The 13,051-nt window shown below is 41.6% G+C and overlaps 1 protein-coding gene across 21 annotated transcripts in view; it reads right to left on the bottom strand.

The window, feature by feature from the left end:
• The window catches only part of KALRN (kalirin RhoGEF kinase), a 668,360-nt gene that overhangs the window by 370,513 nt on the left and 284,796 nt on the right, over nt 1–13,051 (bottom strand). For all 21 annotated transcript variants that reach the window (XM_070466100.1, XM_070466108.1, XM_070466101.1 and 18 more), the window contains exons 7-8: nt 5,219–5,410; nt 1,536–1,667 (exon numbers count right to left, since the gene is read on the bottom strand). In XM_070466100.1, the coding sequence (XP_070322201.1) occupies nt 1,536–1,667; nt 5,219–5,410 (324 nt within the window). The remainder of the gene's footprint in view (nt 1–1,535; nt 1,668–5,218; nt 5,411–13,051) is intronic.

Below are 13,051 nucleotides of genomic sequence, written 5' to 3'. Positions count from 1 at the left end.
GCATGTGTCTTTCTAATTTAAAACAGTGATGACTAGGGAATTGATAGGAATTTTAAGACCCCAAATTAATCTGGTTAACAATGAAGTCAAAGTTGATGTAGAGTTAAGACAGTCCTTTCCTTCCAAAAACATGGCAGAGGGACCTGAGCTCCCACTTCTGGCCTTAATGAAGATGAATAGGGAGCTATTTGCTGGGCTTGCAGCTTCCCCTCCCCTACCTGCACATCCTGATACTAGCTTAGCTGGGGGCCCAGAAACACAGAGCCAGCAGTTACTCCCTGTTGATGGAGCCACAGAAGTGCATGGAGGACTGTGGCATGATAAAGAAAGGAGAACACATGATTAAGGTAGAGAGCGCAGCTGAGACAGGAGAGAGAGCCTGGCTGGAGGAAAATGACCAATTTTGATGACCAACTCTATCCACCCCATTCTACCGTGCTGCCTCCTACAATGTATTGCCAGGAAAGGGAGAGAGGAAGTACCTCATCAATAACTCAGAGACATGAATAAGATACACATTCCATGGCCATACCCAGGACAGCTCTCTTCAGGGAATTCTGAGCAATGCTACCTTTGAGCACTGTGCTCTGTCCAGGGCTGGGTGGTTCCAGTTGGAGGGCCAAGTCCTGAAATTCAAGTCAACCCAAATTCCAGTCCTCTGCCTCAGCCCACATGTGCAGGAGGCAGGGGCAGTCCACTGACCTCTAAAGTGGGCTTGAAGGGAGCATCTACATCCCACAGTGCTAGGGCCTGAGATTAATTGAGAGAAATGCCGTGTTTCTGTATATGATTATAATCACACTCAATGAGTGTGTAAGTATAATATCACTCTCATTTATATGCTCTATTTTTATATTTTATAAAGAGTAACTTTAGAGATTCTTGACCCATGGGCAGAGGCACAGTTCTGTTCTGAGAGAAAGCCTTGGGCTGTATGCATTGGAGCTGGTGAGATCAAATTTGGCTCACTAGTTCTGCTCTCTCTGCCTCTTAAAACAATGAAACCCGTTACCTTTTCAGCACTTATTATTGTCAGGCACTGGGCCAAGTGGATTACATGAATTACCTTTACAACTCTTAAAACTACAGGCAGTTGTTATTACTTTCATTTCCCAGAGGAAGAAAATGAGTCTTTGGGTGGTTAAGTAACTTGTTTGAGGTCACACGGGTAAGAGAAGGAACCAGGATTCAAATTTCCATTTTGACTGTGGCAAAAAATCTTATTTTTACTCAGAGGCCATTAGTTCTTTGACTTCAACAAGCACCAAACTCACTTGGGTTGAAATTTATTGAAATGGAGGTTCCAGGTCCTACTTCTTGACCAACGTGGTACCTGCTGATAGACGCATTTTTCTGCTTCCTGGGTGGAGACCATCATTCACAGATCAAAGATCTTAAAGATGTCTCCAAAAGGAGAAAAATGGCCTCTTTTCTTCTTAGTCCAACCCAGGCTATGTCACAGTTCACAGGCTGGTGCTCTTGCCACCCACCCGTATACATAGCCAGGACCCGTGGGTGTCCTGTTTGGTTCTCACCTCTGTGTAGGCCTGGGTCACCTGCTCATACAAAGACTGGTGGTGGTGAATCGCCAGCTCCAGGTCCTGCATCTCAGACGGCAGGCCACCTTCGCTGCACATCTTGCACCAGGCATCCACTCCTGACAAGAACTGGAAGGAGATATGCCAGCTAGGTCAGTGTGGGAGCACTGGGGGCAGGCAGTGATGGGCACGACAGATACCTTTAAGAAGCATCAGGACTTCTGGAAGCTTTCAGAGACCACTGCAGAAGGTGGAGTTTTTTCTTTAATTCTATAAACACCAACCTCAGGAAGGAAGTCATACCCAAATACCTATTTAGAAAGTGTAGTTTACACAAAGAAAGATGACTACTATGAAACTGCTGGGGGTGGAAGTTGTCTTCATGTTCAGTGGGCTATATCCACTATAAAATACATGTGTGAAAACAGTTCACTAAATTACATGTGTACATGAGAGATGCTTATCCTGTGCATGCTCACACATGAGAGGCAACATATAACAAAATGGGATATTTACCACATGTGCTTTACAATGTGGATATCGAGCTGTGAAGAGGAGCAAAGAATGCCTCATAAAGGCCCATTCGGGACCCCAGGGAACTTGCAGAGACCATTCCTACAGGGGGTGGAGATTAACATTCAATAAGATTCCTGCTGTTGGGTCAGAACCCCAAGGGGCTGGCAGGGGGAGGGTAGATTAAGGACAGACTGTACTGTGTCTAGAGTGGTTCCTGGGACATGATATATAGATATAGATCTTGACAGAAATAAAATTATTTAAAAATTAAAATTAATAATTTTGGAAGACTATGGGTCTCCATGCACAAAGGGTGAGCTAACTGAAATCACTCAGATTTATTGGGTGGAAAATACACCTCTAAAATGCAGATTATTCTTCACCCAACAGTCTGGAATGGTTCTGTCTGTGATTCTTCTTGCCTGAGTGCACAGCTCCATTTAAATTAATTGCCTAAATACCTTTTTATCTCATTGCCTAGAACAACCCATCTGAGGACAATAAAGAGCTGCCTAAATAAATTCATTGAAAAAATAGCCTTGAATCCATTGTTTCGTGTATGTGTGTGTGTTTTCCAGCTAAAAAGAAGCATGGTTTATGAGTTTCCCTGAAGGACTGGCAATCTTGAGAAACTGCATTAAAAAAATGGATAAAAATAAAATTTCTTCTCATCCAAAATAATCCAAGTCAGGAAACAGCAAATAAAAGTTGATTCCTCCAGTTACTCTCAATTCGGGTATGTGTTTCTACAACTGCTTGAGTCCTCCTCTTGGTATTATGTCAGCTTTCAGTCCTTAGCCAGTTGGCTGTGGTGGTTGATTTTTCATTCTGTATGTTTGTATTGCATTAAGCCACCTCCTAACAATTCTGGAAGAGTGCTGGGTATCACCCAGTATCAATCTGCATGTGTTTTCTAATATCTCAGAAGCTGCTTTTCCCCATCAACAACCATTTTACAAAGCAACCTGAAAGTAACTTGATGGTTATATGTCAATCATGGGGGTAGGACCTCTTCAAGGCCTTTGGGATTTCTTGGTAACACTCTAACCAGTGTCCTATATCAGATCCCATACAATGGTCATCTCAAGGAGAAAAAGAGAGACAGAGAGGGAGGCATTGAATCTCCATTGCCAGTCTATAGAAATCTTGAACAAAGTTTGAAGTAATAGGGTTGAAGAGAGAATAGGAGATTAGCTGTGGATATTCGCAGCTACTACCACCATTATCATAAAAAATAATAATAAAAGGCTAGATTCCTCTCAATGTGTACGGCCGCTCTTGACTTATAACACAAGAATTTCAGTCTCTGGGAAGGGCTCAGATAGAATCAGACACAGGGTGGAGGAAATACAAACATACCAGGATAGTATGTTGAACATATACCCACAGTAGTAATGTTTACCACTTAAGAAACACACTAAGCACCTAATGTTCCAATTCTTGTAACAGTGCTGTGAGATTTATGATCATCCCCACATTAGAGATGAGCAAACAAGCTCAGAATGTTGAGATGACTTGCCTATGAGTTAATGATCGGAACCTACATATGTCTGGCATCAAAACCTAGACTCTTTCAATTATTCTATGCTGACTTCCATGTTAGGTGGGTAACAGAGGAAGAGATTTAAGGAATGACCTTGTGTCTGACTCTGTATTACCTATGAGCTACGCAAATGTCATACAAAGAAATTTAGAGGATAAGACCATGGCTTTAATGTGAGACACACTTGATCCCAGATGCCTATAGATCATTTGATTTTCACAATGGTGTATTAATAAACTTTTAATAACCAGCATAAATCTGTGTGTGTGTATACATCCAATATGTTATAAATTTTACTGCTATAAAAGATGTGTAGCATATACATAATTTACAAAGAAACTGTAAATTTAGAAGCATATAGAATGCTTCTTATGATAAATCCCACATAACAAATTAATTCTCACAGATGCTTCTATTTGTAAATGACAAACTTATACAGTTACAGCACAAAAGCTGGTTGGTATTTTAACTTTTGTTAAGGTATAAGACAAAAGTAAAAAACACCTGGCGACTTATGTCAGAATGTTACTCATTCATCAGTGATTTTAAGTGGCTTTTTTGCTGAATGAAATTATATTTTTGAATATCAGAAGAATATTTCCTTAATTTTGTGTTCTATTCACAGTGTAACAGCTCTACACAGAGCACATTTTTACACTGAAACTAAATTTTAAAATATTTCTCTCTCATTTTTTTTAAAGATTCTATACAATCAATAAAACAACAAATCAAGCACTGGTTTGTAACACTTGTTATTTTCATGGTGTAAAATGTCTCTCTTGGTCTATTTCAGGCTACCAGTATGACATCACCAAATGTGGAGCTGGGAGGAGGTGATCAGCAGCACACAATTGTACACTTTTTCCACCATAGACATAAATATTAGAAATAATCTCAAGAACATAGAAAATAATAAGATCTATTGAAATAATTGAAAATGATGAATTCTGAGTATTAATTACCTTTGTTTTTAATATGACATATTTAAACTTATACAGTTTGAAGTAATGGCTATGTTTAACAACAAGTTCATTTTTTAAATTTGTGAAAATTTAGCCATTGGCTCTTCCTAAGCTGGTTAGAGTCAGCTCCTATACACCACTGGATCTTAGGCAGATCACTTAATCTCTCTGAGCTTCCCTGCTCCTCTCCATAAAATGGGTTAATAATGTCAATGGCCAATGCCAGTAAGTAAATGGCAACAAATAATAATTATTTCTGTCCACTGTTTTATTATTATCCACAGCAAATGCTTCATGTAAAATTAGTTTGCCCCTGATAAAACTCAATGATCAGTTTAGTTTCACTCCTTGGTCTATGTTCATGGAATGCAAACTAAGCAGTCAACACACACACACCAATAAACTAGTAAGCAGAATGTAAACAGGCTCTGGTTCCTTCCTGTTTGAATGTAAGCAAAGCCACTAAGAGTTATCAATGTCTTTCTGTGTACACAGGGGCCATAACAGTGGTAGAACATGGGTTTTGTCACAACTACCCAACAAGGTCTTCAGTGTTTCAAAAAGAGAGGAGGGGCTCTCTACACCTCAGTGTTTGTCCTCCCAGCCTGCCCTGTCCCTGCCCCACCAACAGCAGCTGCAGCAGCTCCCCCTGGCCTCACCTGCTCAGCCTTCTGATGGAACACAGCAGACATGGCGAGGATGGTGCTGCGTTCATCCAGGGCAGCTGCGAAACTCTTCCACTCCTGGTCTAGCTGCGTGGAGATCTGCTTGATTTGCTGTGAAGCGTAGTGGCCAGCCTCTGAGAGGCGGGAAGCCACAGACATGATGCGGTTGATGTTGACATAGGCATTCTGGGAAGCAAGGGAGAGTGGTGCTTAGTGGGGCAGGCTGAAAAGGCACCCACAGAGCACTCTGGGGTGGGGAAGTACATAGTGAAGGAGGCTATCCAAACTGAAAAGTTTGAGAGAGGCTATATCAGCCATATTAGCATACCCATTTTGGGCCCAAAGGAGGCCTTTGTTTACATATTAAAATTTCAGCAGATGGCAGGTACAGAAACTGAGCTTTTTCATTCTGAGGACCAACACAGTTTCTGTGGTTCAGACACTAAAGAATCTGCCTGTAATGCAGGAGACCCAGCTTTGATCCCTGGGCTAGGAAGATCCCCTGGAGAAGGGAATGGCTACTCCAGTATTCTTGCCTGGAGAAGCCCATGGACAGAGGAGCCTGGCAGGCTACAGTCCATAGGGTTGCAAAGAGTTGGACATGACTGAAGGGACTTAGCATGGCACATGGCACATAAATACCCATGAATGCAGTCACTTTACATGGATGACCTTAATAATCCTCACAATCACCTTATGAGGTCATGCCATGGTGACAACATGGTACTTCCGAGTTTCTCATTGGAAGCAATGGCTCAGAACAAGGCAAAAGCAAGAGGAGGAAAAGGCACCTCTCTCAACTCAGGAGAGGGCTGTACCCAGGGCATTACTATAATAGGGCAGCAATGCTCAGAGAGCAAAGTACACAGGTCACAGGATAACCACACATCTTCCTACCACCAAGTGAAGACTTTACTGTCCCCCGTTCCTGCCCCCACCAAGGAAGCAAGTAAATAAAGATAGCATGTGCTGTGCTTAGTCACTCAGTCGTGTCTGACTCTTTGCAACCCCATGGACTGTACCCTGCCAGGCTCCTCTGTCCATGGGGATTCTCCAGGCAAGAATACTAGAGTAGGTTGTCATGCTCCTCCAGGAAAGATAGCATATGAAGCCACAATATCTACACTAAAAATAAGACCTGTGAGCCCTTTATTATCCCTATGTGATTTAGGAACATTTCCCCACCTGACCTCAAAAAGGCATCTGTGAGGTTCTCCTGGCCCTGCTGACTCCTCTCACCCTGTGTTTTGTTTACATTCATTCCCATCTTTGATTGCCAATTAAAAATTCATGACCATGTGTGTCATTCCTTATTAGGCCAGCAGAAAACTCTTCAGGAAGAAACAAGACAATAGAAAACCCACAGAAACAAAGACAGTAGTGAGCATGGTTATTTTTAACTGCTATCTCCTATTAATTGCCTGAGGTGTCAAAACAATCAAGCAATATTGTGGCACCTACAAGGAGCTTTTCTGACTCACACAATGTCTATCTGAAGAAGGACTAGGGTGGCAGGTTGCTTGCTTTGTTCTTTGTTACGAATCTTCTCATATGATAATAGATATCCTTTAGCAACAGGCTCTATTAGCTCAGCAGTAGTTCATTAATAGCAGGGAAGTTTAGTGAAGGTTCTTCATTTTCTTTTCACTCTTCCTTCATGGTCCCCATTCATCTTCATTGTCCCTGACCTCAAGCATTCTTCCCAAATCTGAGACAGGTTTATAAAGTCACTCTTCATTTAAAAGGTCTCTGTGAAGGTTTAAGGGGTTAAGTGAAGCACTTAAACACAAATCCATCCTGACGTCTATGCGTGATTTCTTTCTTTAGATGGGCCTGAGACCTTTCTGATGTAGCATATTCCCTTAATAGAACTAGAATATTATTAACTATTATTATTTGAAATAACTATCCTTCAAAAATTTAGGAATCATTATCAGTCCTGTTTTCTGAGTTAGGACACAGATTCTTCTTAAAATTAAACTCTATTTATAGAACTGACAAGAAAGACCAACTCTGAATTAGAAGGAAAGAAATGGGGAAGAAGGGCATACACTCAGTTTAATAGTTCTGTCTTCTAAGGGACTAACATCTGGATTTCCCCCAAATTTCCTGCTGGGGTTTCACTCAAAGCAGACTTGAAACAAGGATTTGGGGCAGATTGTTTATATGGGTATGATCCCAGGAAGCACAATGAGGGAGTGGGCAAGTTAAAGGGGAAAGGGAGGCAAATGAAGACAGGATGTGTTCATTAATGGGTTACTGCTGTGAGCATTTGGGGGTCCTCCTTCCTGAAACCTTTAAGAGACTATATAGAACATACTTCCAGACATCGCAAGGAGAGATGAGGGATCTGGAGTATTTATGTACCAAGTACTATTACTCATGGTTGAAGTTTCTTCTGGAGTTACTCCCTGGCATTTCCAGCCTGACCTATACACAAGCCTAGCACACTCCCCAGGCCAGGGAGTGACCATGGGCAGAGAAACATGGGAAGCTGTCATTGTATATGGGAACCAGATGTCCCTCGGGGCAGACTGAGGGGTATGAGTGGAACATTGACAGAGTCTAATAAAGCGCTCCTTCCAAACTAGGTTCAAGTCCTGCAAATCCTCCCTACCCTCATACATTTATCCAGACCCATCTAGTTTTTTTGGGTTTTCCCGTCCTGGGAAAGACCTCCACATCCTCTGGCCCGAAGGGAAGCAAGACCAGCAATAAAGAGCAGGGCACGGCCAGTCCCAAGGCTCTCTTGTGTGTACCGTATGAATGCCTGACCCTTTGTCATCACTGCCTGTTTTATGTTCTCTCCCCACAGGGAACTCGGAGAGGCATGCTCCTGCTCACTTTCAGGAAGAATTTTTCTAGCTATTAGAGATGTCGAATTGTGGCTACCACTGGAGGCTGTTAACATTTTGTCACTCATTCAAATGTTTATGGAGAGTGGACCAGGCTCTGTGTTGGGGGCTGTGGGATATCAAAGAGGAATGAGACAGGATTTCTGTCCCCAGGGGCTCACAGCTGAGACTTAAGAAAAGTCCTCAAATAACTGTAATTTAAAGCAAAATGAAGTAAGTATTGTGACAGAGGTAGCAGCAACTCACAGTGGGGATGCAGAGAGAAAGGGTCTGAACCACCAGCAAGGATGTTAGGAAGGGGCTTCCTGCACAGAATGGGGTGGTGAAGCTGGCAGTCCTCCAAGGTCCCCTTCAACCCTTAAGCCTGTGATCATAAATGAAAGCTAAAGACAAACAAACAGAAAAGACCATAGCTTACATTTCACATTCTAGAGACTAGCACAGTAAATGCCTTTTTGTTTCCTTATCATTGGGCAGGAAAATGTCTTACTTAAGCTAACAAATGATTATGTTTCACACAAGTAGAGGCAGTATTCCTCACAATAGAAGGATAAATATAATGTTGACTCATGAATTTGCTCATTGTTCTTCTCTACAGCCCCTGTGCAGAACAGCAAAACACTGCAGGCAAATCACGTGGCCCAAGCTCATCATCTTCATCTCCCTGGAGCCTAGAACCTCAGACAAGTAGGCAGATAGATTCTAAACTGGAGTCACAAACCAAATGACCAGAGAGGAATGGAGGAGGTCTCCCATCACTTAAAAGGACAAAGTAAGGTTAAGAATCCGAATAAATAGGGTACTTAGTTGTTAGGCACAAATGTCATGGCCTCTGTTAAACCCCTCTGTGTAGTTTTTCTGTGTTAAAGAACACCTGGGACTCACACTTGTCTTGGGGTTATGGCCAGCAAGAATGGGTATTTTGACTCTTTATGGCCTTTCCATTTTCTACCAGCTGCCTCCTCTACTCTGTCTGCATGGCTCTGCTGTTCTTAATGCCCTTCGAGCTGCAGAGCTGACCATCAGTCAAAGGCATCAAAGTTGTTAGGCCAGGAGCCAGGAGTTAGATGTGAGTTAGCCCTGGCACTCACTTAAGATGTCATGTGCCTCCTCTGTGCCCCAGCTTCCTCATCTGTACTATGAACTGAAGATTTGACATTCCATTTCTGAGTAAGCAGAGTTGGTACTATATAACCAGGCCTCGAGGTATTCCCTGATTCAAGGAGAGTGTCCAGATTGAAAGTAGAGAGAACCTAGGAGGTCACAGACTTCTTCTGTCTCATCTCCAGTGCCTGGGGGAATACCTGCTAAATCTAGACTCTTCTATGGAGGAGGTGAGGCATACATTGAAGCAAGAAGAGTAACTCAAAGCTGTCAAGTATCCATGGGCAATGGGATGGTTTTAAACAGAAGAGTGATATGATCTGGTTTATGCTTTCAACAAACTGCTCTGTTTGCTAAAAGGCTGGCAAGGGACGCCTGCCTGGAGTGAGACCAACAGCAGTACAACTCAGCTTAGGCTGTCTGCATGCCTCAGGCCCTCAGCCCAGCTCTGCTTTCTGCTCTGTCCTGTGAGACCCACGACTGGAGCTGAGTGACCAAAGACCAGCCTCTTCACCCAAGCTGAGCTACCAAGACTAACCAGATTCTCTGACCAGAAATTTAACAATAGGACTAATAATTATGGCTTAGTGAGTATCCTCTTAAACCCTTATCTCAACACTGCCTCATCAATTTACCCCCGCTCCCACCAAGTGCTGCTATTATTATTATCATTATCAAAATATCACACTGTCCAAGGTTTAAAGACGATCTACCCTGCAGAATGCAATCCACCAGCATCCTGGTCTGCTGCATCATTCACCCCTGCCATCTCCCCTCAGAGGCATTCCTCTGTTTTGGTCACAAACAGAAAAAAATAACTAAATTCAGCAAAATCTTGCTAACTCGAAATCCTCTATATTTACACCTTGCCCCCACTTTTGTCCTACAAAATTCTGTTTTCTCATTTCATTTCTATAGTCATTAACTGGAGATCAGAGGATGGAAGACTGGACTCTTCTCCTGAGGTCTTGTCTCCTGCTGTGATTAACTTAAATTGATGAAGCAGAGTCATTCTGCTGAAATTTCTATGTGGCAAAATCTTGATGAAAATTTTCAGCCCTGCCAAAGGCTCTCACTTTGAACCTGGCCCCTGGCTCCTCTGACTGGCTACAAAACATGCAAAGCTGCTTGCAAGATAATGATAACTTTCCACGTAAAAACCCAGCTAAATTTTCTCTTTAAATGTAGTCTCTTATGTGGTATACTCTGAAAGAAATACTGGTTCTTTTAGAAATAGTCATTTGATGCAAGCTATCATTTTGGTAAACCCGGAGTCTATATCAGGGGTTGATTGTAAGAACAGATTGTTTCTGAATTCCTATATTATTTGAATCCCATTCATTTCACTCCTAAAATCAGGAGTAAAATTTATACTCCTGTGGTCATAGGTACCCACCCTGAATCATAAATTCCCTGCTGTGGGCTATATGAGATAACATAAAGCATCCAGTCAGTCTGTGCCTGGCATATAACTGATAACTTAAATAATATCATATCTTTTCCCACATCCAACTGCAGCAGTTTGGGGTTAACTCTCCTCTCCAAATTAAGTGCAACTCAAATCAAAGTATTAGTAAAAAGTAAGACGAAAGAAAAATCTATCAACTTTTCCAACTAGAGACAAATATTCCAATAAGAGGCCAGAGTCCCACTGTATTTCATAGAGAGTTTGCCACAAAGTCCCCTATTCCTGAGGAAGAGTCCCTTGCACAAGAGCCTGCGAGGGTGAAACTTCCCTTGCTGTCTGTCACGCCACTGCCCTGAAAACCACAATTCCAGTGTTGGCAGAAGCCCTTCCCCTAGGATTCAAGGGTCTATGGCCCTGAATTATCCGTAAGTCTTTCTTTGACTCAGAAAGATTGGAGAAATCAGAATTGGCCAGTGACTGATTCTGTGAGCCATGCCCTTTCAACCTTAAGCTGGAAAAATAGAGGTTCCTGTCTCTTGGGATAGCCTTCTTAAGGTGTCTCCACTACCTTGACATGTGTGAGCCACATCCAGAGCACCCAGAAGTGGGACTGTCCCATGTTCATATAAGGGGATAGAGCCATCTCCTTATCACTGAGCATATTGCAAAAGATGGCCAAAGCCTCTTTGCCAGCCCAGGCAAGGGAGCCTATCACTTTGTTGTCCAGGGGCACATTTCTCATCATCACCTCCAGAATGACAGAGGGGATTTACTGAATTCTCTCATCTCTGCAAGGAATAGTCCTGGGCACAAGGTTCTCAATTCCATTCTGCTCAATGGGACTGCAGCTTTTAAATTATCATAGTGAAAATGGAAGTTGTGAACTGACAGGTCATCACAGAAGGTGCGGCCAACTACCATAGAGGGGCCACTTTCCTGAAAGGGGCTCAGTCCTCTAGACAAGCCCTGCAGATCTTGTCTCTCCAAATCCAAAAGTCCAAGGAGGGAGGCCAGGCAAACAACCAGTCAAGAGCCAGGGTACTGGGCAAAATCATTCAGGTCAAATGCAAACCAAATGCTAAATCAGAATGTGAAATACAAAATATATAAGCCTTAGCTGATAAAAATATTACGCAAGCCAGAGAAAGCCCATCCAAAGGTTACTGAATGCTATTTTGTACTAGATATGCATGGTGGGTGGGGAGAAACTTTTCTTTAGGGTCTTTTCTGATCTTATTTCTCCTGTGTATAGAGAAGTTTTTTTTTTTTTTAAAGTAATTTTGAGTGTGTGTATATATATATATATACACACACACATATATACAGCAATTGGGGGAAAATATTCTTAAAGCTATATAGAGGAAATATACATTATTTTATCCCCTAGTCCTTTCCTGCCCCAGTGAAGCTAATATGTCAAAGCATCAAATGTCTATGAGTGATGGAGCTAAGGGGGAATTTATGTTCAACCCTCTACTTTTATAAAGCTCATTCTCTTTCCTGAGACACAAAGGTTGTTTCTAGTTCAGTATCACTGAACAAAAAAGTTCAGTGCTTTTTGATCCCCCTCTGAAAATAATGCTGAGGGTTGCAGTGCATTTTAAAATTTTAATGCATTTGGTATTTTAAATATTCTTTAGTTTTAAAAATTATTTTAATGTACCTTTAATTTTAATAGATTTGATCAAGTTGCATTACATGACAGCTCTAATTATTCAAACGTCCTCAAAACTTTTTACTTTGGTAAAGCATTTTTTTTGCAAGTAAAGTATAATTTATTTATAAGTAATAGGCAAGTTTTAGTGACCAAATTATACTTTAAGAAGGGAAAGAATATAAACACACTTTATTTAAAAAATTTTAGAAGCCAAGTTCATAAACAATCTCATTAATAAGACCCAGACATTTCTTGAATCCTCCTAGTAGGTGCTTAAAACTTTGTAAAATCAATTAAGTAGTATATTCAAAGTCACAAAAAAGAGAGACAAATTGGGACTAGATCTAGGTCCCCTAATTCCTAGCCTGCATGACCCCTTTACTTATACTATCCTTTTCTCATGCCCTACAGATCATTCAAAGTTTTGTTTTTGTTTTTTTCACAATACTCTTAAGAGAGACATGAGGAGACATATTTGGAGATCCTCCCAGGCAGCTTTCAGAGACTTCATCAGTAACATTCAGAATCAGTAAGAAAACAGAGATTGTGCCAAGGCAATGGAAAAAGCTGAACATCACCTCCTTTTTCCCAATTAATAATACCATATGTACTGCTTACATCTTTGCAAGTACCAAACCCACTTTGGGTCCTGAAACTGTTAAACCATCAGCTTATGATTAATTACTTGAACGTTACCATGTAAACCTGCTGATCCCACCTCAAAACATATGGGCATCGGGATAGTTACATCTGGAGTAAGAACTCCCCATGCTTGAAACTCTACTGCAATAGCTATGAGATGT

The sequence above is a fragment of the Odocoileus virginianus genome, chromosome 4 (genome assembly GCF_023699985.2).
Source record: "Odocoileus virginianus isolate 20LAN1187 ecotype Illinois chromosome 4, Ovbor_1.2, whole genome shotgun sequence".
NCBI lineage: Eukaryota > Metazoa > Chordata > Mammalia > Artiodactyla > Cervidae > Odocoileus > Odocoileus virginianus.
The sequence above is the reverse complement of the archived record's forward strand: the minus strand, read 5'-3'. Positions and strand labels throughout refer to the sequence as shown.